Raw genomic sequence first — 16979 nt, forward strand, 5'->3', positions numbered from 1 at the left:
TGCTTTATTACTATTTCCGTGACACTTGTGGTCCGCCATACTATAGTGGTTCAACTTGAACAGTAATAACAACAGTAATAATATTTTCTTGAGGACAGTTTTGTTTGTTTTTGTATAGGTGACTTTGACTGTTTTGTGTATTTAACCCCTCTGCCATTATTTGCATGAAGCTGCACTGCTTGCTGGTGGCTCCTTTGACATTTTGCACTCTGCAGCCATCTTGTGGCGCGAACAATAACATTGTTTCATCACTTGAAAATTATGAAAGAGGGTTGTTAAATTTCAATGTTGTCCAAGACTAGGTTAGTATTTGGTGAACATGTTGAATTCTTCTAAATTTGTCCATTACAATGTATTTCTCCCAGAATTGATTCCATTGAGGTGAAAAGCGTCTGACATTTTAGATCATGGTCCATTGGTATTCACCACAATTACTACTACTACTATTCCTAAAATAGTGATAAAATGTAATATATGTAGTTATATGGAATCCAGTCAAAAATGTCTTTATAAGATTTACATTTATTTTATATTAAAATGCCCAACGCTTATAACACTATTAAAGGGGCCATTCCGCATAATGAGCACTTTCAGTTTTGATGTTTTAAGTAGCTGATAATACTTTTGAATGCAGGACTTTTACTTGTAATGGAGTATTTTTACACTGTTGTATTACAACTTTTACTTAAATAAAGGATCTGGATACTTCGTCCACCACTGTGTGTTGGTCTAACCCTTGTTCAATTTATAAAGACTGGGAGGATCGTGAAAAAAGACTAGGAAAGGGCAAAAAAAGAGAGGAACAATGACATAGACAGAGTAAACGATGTTGGTTCTTATCAAATGTCACGTATTGAAGTCCACGTAACAGGAACAAATCATACTCTTGAAAAATCTGCTCAGATGAGTTAGCATTCAACTGGTCAAAATGACATACAAATGTACTGTTTACTTTTTCTAATACATTTTTAAAAAATAACATTTTACAGTATACTTCCAGAACGGGGGATAAGAAGAAGATGAGAAAACGGTGTCATATCAAAATGCTTATGGGTATGTCATATTACTGGCTCAAAAAATAAAACAATTTTGTTTGTTAAGAGAATCTGCAGACAAACACTAAAGTCTCATTGACCTGAGGAACAAAAGCTTGCAAACCCAGTTTCCAACTAATGAGCAACCAAACAAAGAACTGTTATCTAAAGAGGAAGTTTAGTCTGGTGGGAATCCACAAACACCACAAACATTATGTCACTAGTTGTGAGCATTCAAGAGCAAGCAAGTCCCCAGTCGCCTCCTTGTTTACAGGTCAGAGTGGTCAGACAAGTTGGAGTTTGACACTAAATATAATAATACAATCACAGAAGAAACAATCTCTTACATAGAGCTGATATAAACCCTGGCATGTAGCATCACTTTTATGTTGTAGCACATTAATTCTGACTGATGGACCATTCGAATTGGTCATTTATTTCCTACACTGTGGGAATGCAAAATTTTATTTTTTCCACCTTTAGTTGACAAATAAAATGACATGCTCAAGTATCCAAATATGTTTTGTTTTCTTTCGTGCTAAAGATTCACTAACAGCACCTTTCATTTGAGAATGTAAGTCTACTGGTTAGGTGAATAAAACTAAATATTTTTGACAATTTGAGCAACTTGGATTGAGTCTGATTTGTTTCCACCCCCCCTTTTATTTATATATGGATTCCTTACATCTCTAGTGTTTTAAGTGTATACACCCATGTTTTTGCACATACAGCCACAATGGGCATGGGGAGAGGAACTGAGGAAACCACATGGAAGTAATGATGGATGGATAGAAAAGTGGGATGTACAAAAGGAAAAAAAAATCAGATAAAAAAACATTCAGTGAACAGACCTTTCGAACTACTTGGATGAAGTCCTTGGCACTCTGTGGGCTGCGGCCCTGCAGCTGGCGTGTGCAGGCCTCTAAGGAAGAAGCGTGGGCTACAATCAGCACGTTGTTTCCTACAGAAAGTGGAAACCAGGCAGGATGCAACATCAGCAGTGGACAAACACATGTAAAACAATAAAGTAAAATTTCACCTACTACAAGCTCAACAACGTCTTCCAAACGCTCCAGGTGCTTGCTGTGTGTCTCTTACCAGTGTTTTTGCTGTCTGACAGGATGTCTTTGGTCACTTGGTAGCTCCGGCTCATGTAATTCTCATAGGGCTCAGACACTGTGAGCTTGCTGACTGGGATCAGAGGTCTATATGGAGACAAACACCAAGTATTAGAAAACCAGCAGAGCTCATATAATGAGCTCATAAAAAAAATAAAATGAAGACTTTGGAGTGGCCTAGTCAACCTGAATCCTATTGAGATGCTGTGGCATGACCTTAAAAAGGCAGTTCATGCTCGAAAACCCTCCAATGTGGCTGAATTACAACAATTCTGCAAAGATGAGTGGGCCAAAATTCCTCCACAGCACTGTAAAAGACTCATTGGAAGTTATCACAAACACTTGATTGCAGTTGTTGCTGCTAAGGGTGGCCCAACCAGTTATTAGGTTTAGGGGGCAATCACTTTTTCACACAGGGCCATGTAGGTTTGGATTTTGTTTTCCCTTAATAATAACAACCTTCATTTAAAAACTGTGTTATCTTGTGTTATCTTTGACTAATATTTAAAATTGTTTGATGATCTGAAACATTTAAGTGTGACAAACATGCAAAAAAAAAAAAGAAATCAGGAAAGGGGCAACACTTTTTGCACACCACTGTATATACTGTATATACAGAATAAACAGTATATACCCAAATGTACAAATGCACACAACACTCAAAACAGATAATAAGTGATGTTAAAAAGAGACAAATGAAACAGAATGGATAGTAATATTTGAATATGCTATGGCATACTTTAATGGAAGTGACCTCTGTGCTGTGTGTGCATTAAATATTGTGTGAATCACCACACTATACACACAGAGGCCACACATTTGTGTAGGTAGATGAACTGAGCAGCACTTTAAGGATTTTATCTGAGACCATTCCACTGTTTTGTTTCCATACATTAGAGAGGCAAGCAGAAAAAAGTGCTAAAAGCAAAGAACTGATAATGACATGAGACACTGATCAAGGGCCTTTATCATGGAGCGAGATTAGTGGGTTAGCCATCTGTCTATAGGCTTCACTGAGGTTTTCTGAAATCACGAAGCTGGCTCACTTTTATCCAGGTTAGAGCAACATGGTAACCTATGCTAACCTGTGATCTAGAGATCATTTTGTAAAAGTAGATGAGACATTTTGCAGATGACAAATACATTTACATGACTAATGACTCACATTAAATGTAATTAATTGTACAAGGTGTGTTTTGCCCTGAGTTGTTTGTATCACCTGTACGTTGTGTCCACACTGAAGTGGGCTGCAGCCAGGTCAGGGGGAGGTATCCATGCAGGCAGGGAGTTCCCAGAAACCCACTTGGTCCATTCAAAAAGCCCTGGTTCCACTCGCACCTTCAGCTTACCATCCTGCTGCAGACCTGTTTACACAAACACAATTAATCAGAGCTCATCTTAAAAGTCCCTGTGAGACCACCATTAGCATCCCCAGCACACAAAATTTTTATTTCAGTATAGTTCATTTGCTAAAATTCAACACGATCATCTTTCTACTGTGATTCAATTTGTGACTGTTGGATACTTTGTCGAGGAGACTCTTCTTACCTTTCAGGATGTTCTGTGCAGTCTGAACACATCGCAGAGAGGGAGAGCAGTATACAAAGTCTATCACTGTGTTACTCTCTAATAGGGCCTCACCTGGAAAAGCACATATTGAGCACACACACACACACATTTCATATTCAAAATGCAATGCAACAACACCAGGTGTACTACATCATTTAGATCTATATAGGTGACGTACCCACTAGTCGAGCCTGTGTGGATCCAAACACAGTGATAGGAGCATCCATGTCATAGTCTCTCTGTCCTCCCCACAGCGGCAAACTGGGAGGCATGTTTAGATTGGAACGTACATATCTACCTGTAGAACAACAAAAACACACATTCTCAAATGTAAGGTGGTTTCTTTAAAGAAATTGTCCACGGAGGGAATTTTTCTTTCTTATTCCCATTTTCTGCCTATACCTTTGGCTTCTCACCTTTACTGTCTGAGCAGAGGGAGAGCCAGTGTTTGCCAAAGACCACATCCATCCTCTCACCATGCCGACAGACAAAAAGCGTCCTCTTTGGCTGCCGAGAGTGACTACCACTAATCCGCAGGACCTGCTGGAAATAAAAGGCATCAGTAAATTACAAGGCTTAGTAAAAGTTTGTAGAGATAATGATATACATGTTAAATTCTGATAAAAACAATTAACATAAAAACAAATGTACCTGCATTGGATGACAAATGAGACTGAGGGTGGGTGTGTCTCCAGGACTTGTGTTATCAGGGCGTCGGCTGTCCAGCAGTGCATCAAACATCCCTCTCTCCTTGCTGGTCCTGTCACTGGGCCCACAGCTGAAGAATGAATGGGCGCTGTGGTGGACGAGCAGAACAGACACCAGGTACTGTATGCAGTAGATCATTTCTTTCTCTTGACAATTACGAAAAGTTGATCCATGGAGTATTTTGGCAACAGCTAAACCACTTTTGACATCTGCAACTGATCCAAAATAATATACGATATACAAACATTGTAATGCTCTACAATTGTAATATTCAACAAATATGAATTAATAGGCTACATAGGAATTTAAAGACGGACCACCAATTAATATCATAAATTCATAACTGGCTTATATTTGGTTCTAAAGGCACCTCAGGCCAACCTTAAGTTACAGCTGCTTCAGTATAACTGGATAAACTGGATATGGTTAAACTAAATATATATAGTGATAGTATTATGTGGTATTTGTTTTACATTTAATGAGTCTCAAGGAACTCTTTATTTCAAGTTTGTTTATTTATGAAATGTGTTTATTTCTTTTTTTAATTACTATTGGCAGAGACAATATATGTTAATGAATTTTTTTTCCTATCAAATATCAATATCAGTATTAGTCAGGCTATAGTTTCTGTATATTTGTGTAAATTATTTTCTTTCATTTTAAATGTTATGTCTATATTGTATATGTAACAGGAGATAAAAGGAGGGAGAAAAGGAGGTAAATAGAAGGGGAAGGGTTTGTCACATTTTGCTGCTTATTTGCTGCTCAAAGATATGTGATGGAGGATGGCGAGTCTGTTTGTTGATTGACAGTAAAACAAATCAAAATCAAGAGGGTTCATCCTCTGGGGAGCACGAATGTGCTCAAAATGGCACTCTTACAAAAGGTCAAGGGGTCACCATAATAATTAGGAAACACCCTCTGGGACCAACTCTAGAGTGTTGGATACACTGACATCCCCATCCTGAGCTGGGGAAATATTAGGTAATAGTATTAGTAGTAAGACCTAATTGTACTTTATACCCTTTCAGTGTCAAACAGTTGTTTTATGAGTATTTTGTATCAAAATGTTAATGCTTTTTTAAAATCTGTTTATCTTGTTTGGGTAATTATGTCCACCTCCTGTGCCAGTACGAGGTGCTCTGCTCACCCATGGAAGACCCAGGTGTCGGACTCATCGGCCAGGCTGACATAGTTCTCAGGCAGCAGGCCAGACAGCCCAGAGGCCAGCGAGGTCCCGTAAACCCAGCCCTCACTGGTGCTACTCTGATCCACTGGAGACATGAAGACAAAATCGCCAGGGACCAGCTCCAGCTCATCCTCGTTCTGAGGCATGTAGGGGTACATCACTCGCAGGGTCTGCAGATGTGACAGATAGAGGCAATTATTGGCTGACTTATTGACATTTAGAACAAATAATCATGTGTCAATATGTTTTGATGCTGTTGGTTAATAGATATCTGTGACCTCGAAACATGCATTATTAGTATGAATATTACCTCATGGTTTGCAAAACGAATGTCCCGGGAGAACAGGACTGCCAGCCAATCACAGCCTAGCTTGACTTCGATGCCCTTGGCCAGTTTCTCCAGGGATGGGAGGTGATTGGTGGGGAAGTTGTAGGCCAGAGTTACATGAAGCTGCTTCTTATGAGGCTCCACATGGACCTCTTGAGTTGAAAGACGAGACAGGACTTTGATTTACATAGTACAATATGTCACACCAACAATTCACCATAAGAAAGCACAAAATCTGCAACTTTTATTATCTGTACAAAAGTAAAAAATATTCAGATCGAGAAGTTGCAGTAGGGTAAAACTGCACAAAGCATCAAATGTTAAGGCTGCAGATTAAAACGGACACCGCTCTGCATTTCCACATCAGATTTTGATGACACACTCTAATCTGTCTCCAAACCATAAAACAGAAATATGACGAGTATTAGTGCTAACACCGCGGCTCTAATCTGATTTGGCTGATTTGGCACTTAGCTGCCTGAAATACTGTTTGGCAGTCAGTCTCTTTTCGCCTGTGTTTAAAAAAAGTTACAGTGACAGATTGAGTGAGTGCTTTAATAACCCAATGTGACCGCCGTCCTGAGCAGTCATTTACTGCCCCTGCTGGAAAAGAAAGCTGGTCACCACACATTACATGGTGAATATGATGAACTGATTCCGACAAACTCTACAGTAAACACTCAGCAACATACAGTGATAAAGACAGATAGTAAAGATGGGACAGATAGAAGGGAAGACATGCAGCTAAGATCCTAAATGCGTTCCAAACCCAGGGCATTGTGGGTATATGGTGTGTATCCCTAATGCTTGTGATGCCTACCTGCCTTCCTGGCGGCCTCTGTGGCAAAGTCAGCTGCAAACTGCTTGAGGATGTCGGCCACCTGCTCCTCCACGAAAAGACCAATGAAGTTGGAGGATGTGTAGAGCTCTAGAGGCAGCGGGCTGGGAAATCGACCCCGCCACTGCTGGACAGTGGCCTGGAGGGCCTCGCATAGAGCTTCTACTTTTTGGTCTGCACACTGTGTGGAAGGAGGAAGGGTGATGGGAATGTAGAGTTAAGCCCTATTCACACATGGAATATGTAACATTAGTCACTTTATCTTTCTGTGAAAGTAATGGCTCTTTGTCATTCAGACATAGGTGTCCGTCACGTAAACATTCGTTACAGATTTCAGACATGTCAGGACATTTGTGGAAAGTACCACAATGCTTAGGCGATATTTGGCATCTGGTGCACGAGAAGAAGCAGTGAGTTGAGAAGTTCTGATATTAAGGAAGAAAAGTGTTTTCAGAGATGCATCGGTGATGGATTTTAAAATTTATTTTGCCATTGAAAACGAATAAATGACCATTATGAGCGTGAGGAACGCTCGCCCCACTCTTCTGACAGTGAAACCTGTTCAATTTTTCTCACCATTTTCATCATTAATTATTAGAGATTCAGTTGCTGTGGAGTTATTGACCACTAGTAGCACTATGAAGCAATGTTTTAAGTAGTGGTCCCTGCATAATACACGTTATTGCCGGTGGTTTCACACTCTTCCACTGATTGACAGCCATCTCATTTACGTAACGAGGAGCATGTCTGAAAGAGGCATTACACACAAGGATGAAGAAGAGAATAATGCAACCAGAATCCAACTGATTGAGCTTAAAACCTTTGATGACCTTTAACCATGAACCTTCATAAAACCGTACAGTATCACTTGAAGTTTAGTTCAGCTCTCCAACTCACCATGAAGAACTGGCAGAGGGTGATGTGGGGGAAAATGTTGTGGGCTTTGTTTTTGCCACAGGTGACCCGGCTCTGTTGCCAGAAGTGGGAGAGCTGGTTCTGTAGTGGTCCGCTGGGTCGCAGGTAGAGGACAAACTCCCTGGGCAGAGGGTCGTCTAGGAACGGGTCATCCACGTGGGAAAACAGCCTGGGGAGAGACAGAGGTGAATGGAATCAAGTAAATGTCTCAGGTCTACTGTGCTGTGAGGACATTAACATAATGCCTTTATTTTCTTTTTTGCACAGTTTTCAAGAAATTTCACTCGTGGCTCAAATCTAATCCTAAAAGAAGAACACAGCCCTGAATGCAAATGATTTCAGCTGTCTGGCTCACCAAGGCTGGCACAAACACAGCTCCTTTATAATTGGAACATTTCCTGTTTTGAACTGAGATTCGGGGACAGAAAACTTTCTCCCTTGCCTGCTTGTTTTCCGGTAACATTGCCCTCCCCTGCAGCAATGACAGCAGAAATTATGAATGAATAAACCCCTTGGCCTTCATTCAGCATTTAAATTTGGTTTAATTTTTTGACCAGGCCTATTTCTTACATAGTGTAGTGTGAATAATTGGTGATTTAGTATTTTGTGCTTTCAAATATTTAGTGATCTTTGGTGATCTTCAATGTTGAGAGGATTTCATTCATCCATCCATCCATCCATCCATCCATTTTCTACCGCTTGGTCCCGTTAGGGGTCGCGGGTGACTGGAGCCTATCCCAGTGACTTTGGGCCTTGGGGCAGGATACTTCAATGTTGAGAGGAATTTCATTCATAATTTTTTAAAAATTGTATTCATTATTTTAATACGGGCAATTTGCCATTGATATTGTCTTTTGACGGTGGGAGGAAGCCGGAGAACCCGGAGAGAAACGGTAACACGGGGAGGACATGCAGACTCCACCCAGAGAGATTGTGTGATGTTGGTCTGGTCCAGATCCCACAAAATGATCTCCTTATTGGGAGACAGGAGCTTTAGCCGCTCTGCCACCGTGCACCCCGGAATTTCATTCATAATTTTTTAAAAATTGTATTCATTATTTAATTTGTTGCCATTGATATTGCATTGTTTTTCAAAAGAGACCAGATCCCAATGAAAAGAAATTAGAAGACTGCTCTTCAAAATAAATAAATCAGAAAATCATAAATTATCCACAAAAAACACGAAGATATACAGTAAAGTGCCTACGGTACACAATTTGGAAATAACTCTTTGTAACACCCTTCTACAGCAGAGGGCAGTATAACACACATGTTTCCCCCCTGACTTGTGATGTGTATGTGTGAACTTATTGTGTACACATTGCTGTTTTAACTTACCAGTCACATGCTGCTTGCACACTTCGACCTCCTGTTGACACCAGAGCTTTGAGTCTGTAAAAGAGCACAACAGAGAAAGAACAAAAAAATCAGCAACAATGTATCACTAGTAAGTGCAATGCGGCAATGAGAAACCCAGAGAAGTGACTTCTCTTAGGCGTCTCTGTCTGAATGAGTTACGCAGCACAGGAACACATTGATCTTGTTCTCTGCACAGTAGTTTGTATCCTCAGAAGTTTTCTGGCAGCAGATGGCAAATAAAAGGAGAACTGTTCTGGATCCACACCTACTGTATGTGGAAACTCTGACTCTGTAAACAGTTAGAGATACAAGTGAAGGCTTTAAAGGAAAAGGAAATAATGTGGAAAAGGTTTAAAGTTGTTGACTGAACAAAACTGCCCCTGGAGTTGGGTACAAACAATGCCATTGGAAAAAGAAAACTGGTGAATTATTCAGCGTTTTTCTGGTTTGACTGACTAAAGTGAATTTCTAAACAGAAATTCAGCAAGCGTCGACTCTTGTGTTTATAAGAGATTCTTCTCTGAAAATAGTTGACTGCTGCTGGAAACATGGTTGATACGAAGTTTGAACCAAACAGTAAAGCTGCGGGCCATAAAACCAAAACATTAAGCTTAAGGAAGCTAAAACTCTGTAGAGAGGAGGGGAACTGCAGAGTTGGTGATAATCTCTGTGGGTTTGTCACTACGAGCCACACCTTTCACATTCCACACAGTCATTTGACCCATTGTTAATATAAAATATTGACAAGTGCAGCTTTAATCTAATAAATACATTTGTTGAACAATTTAGTCAATTTTGTTATTATTTTGTCAGTTTACCCTGGATACTAGCTTGGTTAATATTAGCCAACATTAGCTTTCCAGACCGCCACATCAGGTTAAACCTGGAGCCTTTTTTTAAACAGAAAACATTTTGACAGGAAAAGTACATTCATAATTATTAACATTAACTATGTTTCCACTCCATTTAGATCTCCCAGTAAACCAGCATACATAATCCCAGGGATTTAGAACTGGTACATGTAAGTGGAATGCATCAATCACTAATGTTATCAATTACACTTGTGTCTACCAACATATGATGCAATTGAATAATGCTACTGAAATATATTGATGGGTATTTTAATAATTCAATAGTTAAAGTGCTTTTATACAAAAACGTAATATGATTTCAGAATGAACATTCTGACATGGCTGGGTTCATGCTATACTTGAGTAAATGCATTTTATTTCTAACCATGCACAAATGTGCCGTGGCTTTAGGCATGATGACATCAGTCTGTCGGTTGGTGCATCTACTGTACCGACAAACATTTTTGCCGAGAGTGAAATTTAGCTCTAGCAGATAAATCTATGAATTATGCAAAGACAACTTCAACCTTTCCTCTGGCCAATGTTACATTTTGTCCCACTAGTGATACAAAGTCATTTAGTTTTGTTTTCTAATGAAACACACCCACTTCAAGGTAACAACGCCTTTTGATCCAAAAGGTCAGAGTGAATCAATGAATTGTACATTTATGTCACAACCAGGAACTGAGAACGGGTTACTGGCTAACAAAGTCTTGGGGCAGAACAATATGGATCACAAGTCAGAGGAAGCGTCAGATCCTCGTAAGCTCCTTCAAAGCAGCGTGGAAGATGATACATAGCATGTGTAGGAAGACATTAACATAGATTCCTTTCATGAGAAGGAATCTATGTTAATGACTCCTCTTAACCATAACTAAGGACTCCCAGTTACGTCAGAAAGAGTTATTCATCCCTTTGAAGAAGCTCACAGTGCATATCACGCTTTGCTGCTGTTACCTATGTGTTTACTATCTGCTTTCTCTGGCTGAAGAAGTGAAGAGATTGATCAGTCAGTCAGTCACAGAAAGCCAAATACAATATTTTCACAATCCCTCAAAATAGTGTAGTGTGAACAAACTGGCTTATTCAAACAGCTTTCTGATTTGAATAAATATGTTTAAGTCCTGATTACACAAAACAAATGGATGCAGCTAATTCATTTTGCCATGGCAATTACACACATTTTCATTTGCTGGTATATGTAATGAATTAACAGAGATTAAAGACTGGTTTAAAAGAAAGAAGCAGAGAGAACAGTGATTTATACATTCATTGTCTCAATCCTTACCTCAGCAACACCTGGAGGCTTGACTGATAAGCAGGAGAAGGAACGGAAGATCAGATTATTCATATTAGAGCCACAGAATCTAATTAGCAGCCAATCAGAAGACAAGAGCTCGTACACGCTAATGTGGTTTTTATCTCTGGGGAGCAAGCAGCTTTCTCAGTGTGGCGTGAGATGCTGTTCCCGTGGGATGGTACGGGTGGAGGTGCTACAGAGAGGTGTGTGTTTGTGTGTAGGCACACATACAGTACATGTGTGCATTTATGACTGCATGCTGACAATGTATTAGGATTTGATTATTACAGGCCTTTGGAGATGGCTGCTAATATGCTTGGATTGAAAACCAGTGATTATGCTTATACTGGTTTGTGTGTCAATAATCTGTTTTTATAATTCTGACCATTGATTATTTTTAAAAAATGAATTAAAAAAGCTTAAGCATGCAGTGTTTTCACCAGATTTAATCATGCCGGGATGAAAAACAGATAGAACTATAGAGTATTTAATACTTTGTGCCAATGGTTAGTATTACGTTAAAGCTCTACTAACATTTTTTTTAAATGACAATTAATCATATAACTATGTGTAATGTGAAAAGGGCCACTTGCAGTCCACAGAAAATTATCACCCAACTGTGTGTCTGCTGAACTTTCTAGCCTATTTTAGAAGTTTTTTTGAAGTTTATTCTTCTCAGGTTGGAAAAGCCTTTGAAACATTAAAACCTTCAAGAGACACTCAAACCCTCCACTGAAACCCTTTTAGAGTGAATCACCTAGCAGGCAGGCTAAGGTGGGTTTTTACAGTCAGATTCCAGTCAGTCTGTTGAATATGATCATATGTATCACATCAGCGGAGGGCAACCCTGATTTTGTGACACCATACTTGTATTGGAAAGTCAAAGTAAAACTGGTCTTTATACACGCTCAAATCATATCTACCAAAAAAAAATAAAAACACCCACACTTTTCTATGCAACGTCACCACAGTGTGCTCAGTAAGCAGCAGTTCTGACCACAGCAGAGACAGTCAGAGACATCAGAGTCAGCTTACTGGTGTGCTAGCTGCTGCTTGGGTTTTATGAAGCTGCTCTGTCCCACAGGTGTAGACCTACATACCATTGCATGTATGTGAGAGAATCAGAAAGAAGGAAGAGAGTGTAAGAAGCAGCAGCTGAAGGAAGCTGTTTAAGGAAGGCCCTAAAACCACTTCCAAACACACCCACACGCCAACAAACAGTATATCAAGCCAGAGATGGAGAACATAAAGGAAAGCTTTGCCATTACTAACAGCTGGGTGACATTTAGTGTTAATGAAGATCTGATATCTGACTGAGACACATTAGGCATGAGAAAGACCTAGAAAGGAGAAGTGGGTCCTGTGATACATATGACAATCATGTCACCATGTTAGTCAGTGTGCAAGACAAGAGTGTCAATTACTGTAGATACTCACTCGAATGTAATTGTACTTTGTGTATGTAAGAAATATGAAATACAGATAACCATACATGTAGTTCATACTGCTTAAAAGGTGACAGTATGTGAATCATTCCTTAACTACAGAAACATACTACTTCATTCTGTAGATGCTGTGTATCACTAGACAAGCATCAACAAATCTGACCAATGAAATATGTCATTATGCCACAGTACAGTGGTTATTAGTCAGTCATAACTGCAAGCAGAGGAGACTATTTTTCCGGGTTCCTTGTTTGTCATGACAAATGTGCTGTACAGCTCAACAGAAAAGAGACCGCACAGATGGAAAAAGTTGCTGCTAACATTAGCTTGGCCGGCTAACTAGCTTACTACCCATATTAGCAACCTAATCCAGGGTTACTTCCAAAGCCCAACATTATTTTGTGGGGTTACATATTATTTAAAAACACCCCCAAAACAGCCTTATTCACGACTAGCACATCCACTGTGTCGCATTTCCCCATGGTGTGGAAGCTGGTCCTGGGTGCTTTAGTCTCTGCGTGCTGTATTGTATTAGGGGAAGTTTACAATTCACAGACCCAAGCCAAACTCATTATCCAAAGCAGTTACGTGTAACAAGTCCTCATGCTAAAATCCTTTTCTCTAATAACATTACAAGTAATATAAACTGTTTGAAAATACTAACTTTTCATATTTATAATACGAGAACTAGCTATACATTGCAATACAAGAACAATGCTGTTTCTTTATTTCCATGTCTTCTAAATTTCCATTGATCAACTGGTGAGGATGCTGAGCTTCTACCTGGGACCTGTTAGCTTTAGCCTCAGTCTTTTAGCATGATATCATGTCTGTAGCCATCAAGTGCACATTTAAGACCCTTTTACAGGGTTCTTGTTTAAAAGGAGTTGACTGGAAACATTAAAAACTCAACCAATTTATGCAGCTAACGTTAGCTTAACTAGCTACACCTGATAACATCTGCAAGCGACAGTTGTTATTTCACCCATCGGCTAGAAGTGAGAAGCTGCTTTTGTCTACCTCTGTCTGAAATCAAGGACCCATGGTTTAAAAAAATCCTGAGTGGTAAATCTGCCACCAACTGCATGCATGCTGTGCAAGAATGCAAAGCTTGACAGGAGTAGCAACAGTAACTAAGGGTGGCGGGGCTTAGAGAACGGTCAATAGTGACTCCGTTTTTAGGCAGTTTGATGAAGTACAGTGACTGGTTAATCATTCCTGAGAAAAAGACTTTTCATACTTTTTTCAAATCTGGTTGGATTACATGAGCACTTAATTTAAAAGATGTAGATGAAAAGATGGAAACAGACAGAGCACCATAGACAAATAATTACACAATTGTTTCAACATTAGGTAATCATTAGAAAATGTATTATTGTAAATATATAATCTCATAGTGATACAAGGCCAGTCCCTCGCCAACCACGTCCAGGAGTCACAAATTTGGTTGAGGTTGTTAGCACATAGGCTGTGCAGTCAAATCATACCACGATCAAAGGAAATACTTGCAGCTCTCAGCAGTAAATATGCTGACACCTGAAAATGGCTCCAAAGGTAATTCTAAAGCTCGGAGACTTCAACAAATAAAAAAAAAATGTTGTTCAGAAGCAGAAAGTACAGCATTACCTTTGCCCAAGAGGCTGTGTTTACAACATGTTTCCAAGAAAAAGGTGTACAATCATCCAGGAAGTCACAGAAAAACCTACATCAACAAGACTTCTCTGCCGACTTCTCAAGCCTCCGTGTATGACTCCACTTTCAGAAAGGCAGAAAGCGTTGCTTAGTGAGACAAATATGAGTGTCAAATGTGTTAAAACACACCGAATGATTCTCGGGACTTCTGGGGCGATGAACTGGATATTTGTGGCTGGCACGGCCCCTGTTATGTCTGGTGAAAAGCAAACACTGCATTCCTTGGTAAGACCCTCACATGTGGTGGCAGCGGTGTCTCAGCAGATGCTTAGCTGCATCAAGACCTGTATGACTTTCAGTCCTCATCCTCATCACCTCATGATTCTGCTCTGTATGAGAGAATCCTGCAGAATCACATCAGGCATTGAGTTCATAGGCTAAAGCTAAAGCAACACAGGATCACGCAGTACGACAATCATCCAAAACAAACCACACACTCTACATCAGAAAGTATGAAGAACAAGAAATATACAGTTGAAACAGCAAAGTCCAAGATCCAGAGCTTGTACAAGCAACTGCTGCTTTGGAGCAAACAAATGTCACTGAGCTGAAGTGGATTTATATCGAGGACAGAACCAAAGTTCCTTCACAACACTATGTGAGACTGAGCAAGTACTACTGTTAGTGTTCAGTTGCACTTATTGCTGCTAAATGTGGTGTAACCAGTTACTAAATCTAAATGACACAGTACTTAATCACACACGGACGTGTGGTATTACATAACTTGCCTCAATAAACAAATGATCTATGGATCTCAAGCGATTTGGTACTGAACTGCCATTAAGTTAGGGGACTTGTGAGAGACAGATATAAAAAAGGAATGGTCAAAATCAAAGCAGCAGAAGCTGAGATATTCTGACTTTCACTTATTAGTATGGGTAAAGCTCCAAAAACACTGGATCCTACAATGCTACGGAAGCAAATAAAGGTTATTAATATTTAAAGCTTGTGAAATGATGTTGACTAATAATTTCACAGCCTGCGGTTGTATATCACCTCTTGTGTGCATGTGAACAAAAAAAAATTGCATGCACGTATCTGAATGTTGGAATTTGTATTAAAAAAATAAAAATAAAATTCTCACAAATTCAAGTTTGTGAATGTGTTTTAAAAGGTTTTGCAGCTGTAGAAATATTTAGTGCATGTGTGAAAAGGTTTTGTGCACACAGATGTAATTTGCACATATGTAAAAAACATTTTGTAGCTGTAGAAATATTTATGCTAGCTTTGCCAGCCGGCCAGCCCGCCAGTCATGCTCACAGACCCGGCTGGGAGCCGGCTGGCTAGCTTTCTTTTTTACAAATTCACACATTCAGATACGTGCATGGATTTTTTTTTTTTCATGTGCACACAAAAGGTGATATACAACCGCAGGCTGTGAAATTATTTGTGAACATCGTTTCATAAGCTCAAAATATTATTGACCCTTATTTGCTTCCATACAATTCCCATAATGTAACTCAGTAGACCTCATTTTAGAGACTTTATGCCACCCTTTTTTAATGCAGGTCTTCTGTCAAATCACTTAAGTCTCAATCCCAGCTCAAGATAACCCTGATGACATCATCTGGGTTATTTTCTCAGACTTTAGAAAACTCCTCCCAGAGTCATAGTGCCCCTTTAAAGTCTTGGGTTTATTTTTTAAGATTTAAAAAAGATATGGCTCTGAAAAGATGTTCATAACTATTTAATTGGCATAGAGTTTATTTTTACTCTCTCTGTTATGATTTTACAGTGGTTTCCTGCTTTTGAAACAGAATTGTTCATTGTTTTGTGACTGAGTGACTTTTGCTCCATATGTTTTACGGGGTTACTTGTTACTTCTGGTTTCCTATGGAATACTTTTAGTTCCTACCTGCAGCGTTGTGTAGGGGATTTTTTTTTTTAATGTATAAGACAACAACTGTAATTGCAAACAAAGAGGGGTAGTTGGTAGCTAAATTTAAAGTAACTCCTTTTTCTCTTTTTTGTACCTGTTCCTGAATCATGACTTAAAAATAACCACAACAGAAAAAAACTGACAAAACTGATCTATTTGGATTCCCCATGACAACCCACATTTCCTTTTTCTGCTGTAGCCTCGAAGGGTTTCCATAGCCGTGGGTTGTTGTTTCATAAGGCGAGCCCTAAGATGAGTCAAACATGTCGATTAGAGGCTAGTGGGGACTCAAGGAGGATCCCATATAAACACAGCTAGCAGCCTTTTTGGGAGCAAACTAATTTCAGTTTGAATCATAAAAGAAATCAAACCTAGTCTGGTCAGAAAGCTGATGGTGCAGCAGCGTGGCCTGAGGTTTGTTGATCAAAACAGGGAGTGATCAGTTAGGTCTGGTGGGAACAGAGCTGCCTCACCAAAGCCTCAAAGGCCAGCTACTCACCACTCTCTCAGTCTTCATGATGACAGTGCAACTCTGCTTTCAAGCCTCGACACTCTGCCCTGTTTATTGCTGCTGAGCAGAAGTCTGTGGCTTCAAGCTGTCGCAGTCACAGCATAAAATCAAGCTGTCAACAGAAATATCCTCAGAACCATCATTTCTTTATCTGATTTGTACAGAAACTGGGTCTCGGAAAAGCACTGGAGGGACACTTGAAGAGCTGACATATTTCAATAATATGATTTAGAAAAGCCACCA

General features: G+C 39.6%; 1 protein-coding gene across 2 annotated transcripts in view; it reads right to left on the reverse strand.

The window, feature by feature from the left end:
- Window positions 1-16979, reverse strand: part of LOC122878757 (ubiquitin-associated and SH3 domain-containing protein B-like) — a 50037-nt gene that overhangs the window by 5568 nt on the left and 27490 nt on the right. The window contains exons 2-13 of one of the 2 annotated variants that reach the window (XM_044202069.1): window positions 9038-9091; window positions 7682-7868; window positions 6767-6965; window positions 5929-6098; window positions 5580-5788; window positions 4373-4517; window positions 4138-4261; window positions 3900-4019; window positions 3701-3793; window positions 3372-3516; window positions 2133-2239; window positions 1886-1995 (exon numbers count right to left, since the gene is read on the reverse strand). In XM_044202069.1, coding sequence (XP_044058004.1) covers window positions 1886-1995; window positions 2133-2239; window positions 3372-3516; window positions 3701-3793; window positions 3900-4019; window positions 4138-4261; window positions 4373-4517; window positions 5580-5788; window positions 5929-6098; window positions 6767-6965; window positions 7682-7868; window positions 9038-9091 — 1663 coding nt within the window. Of the gene's footprint in view, window positions 1-1885; window positions 1996-2132; window positions 2240-3371; window positions 3517-3700; window positions 3794-3899; window positions 4020-4137; window positions 4265-4372; window positions 4518-5579; window positions 5789-5928; window positions 6099-6766; window positions 6966-7681; window positions 7869-9037; window positions 9092-16979 lie in introns of both variants that reach the window. The other variant, XM_044202068.1, reaches the window with a different exon arrangement.

Source organism: Siniperca chuatsi, linkage group LG7, assembly GCF_020085105.1.
Source record: "Siniperca chuatsi isolate FFG_IHB_CAS linkage group LG7, ASM2008510v1, whole genome shotgun sequence".
Lineage (NCBI taxonomy): Eukaryota > Metazoa > Chordata > Actinopteri > Centrarchiformes > Sinipercidae > Siniperca > Siniperca chuatsi.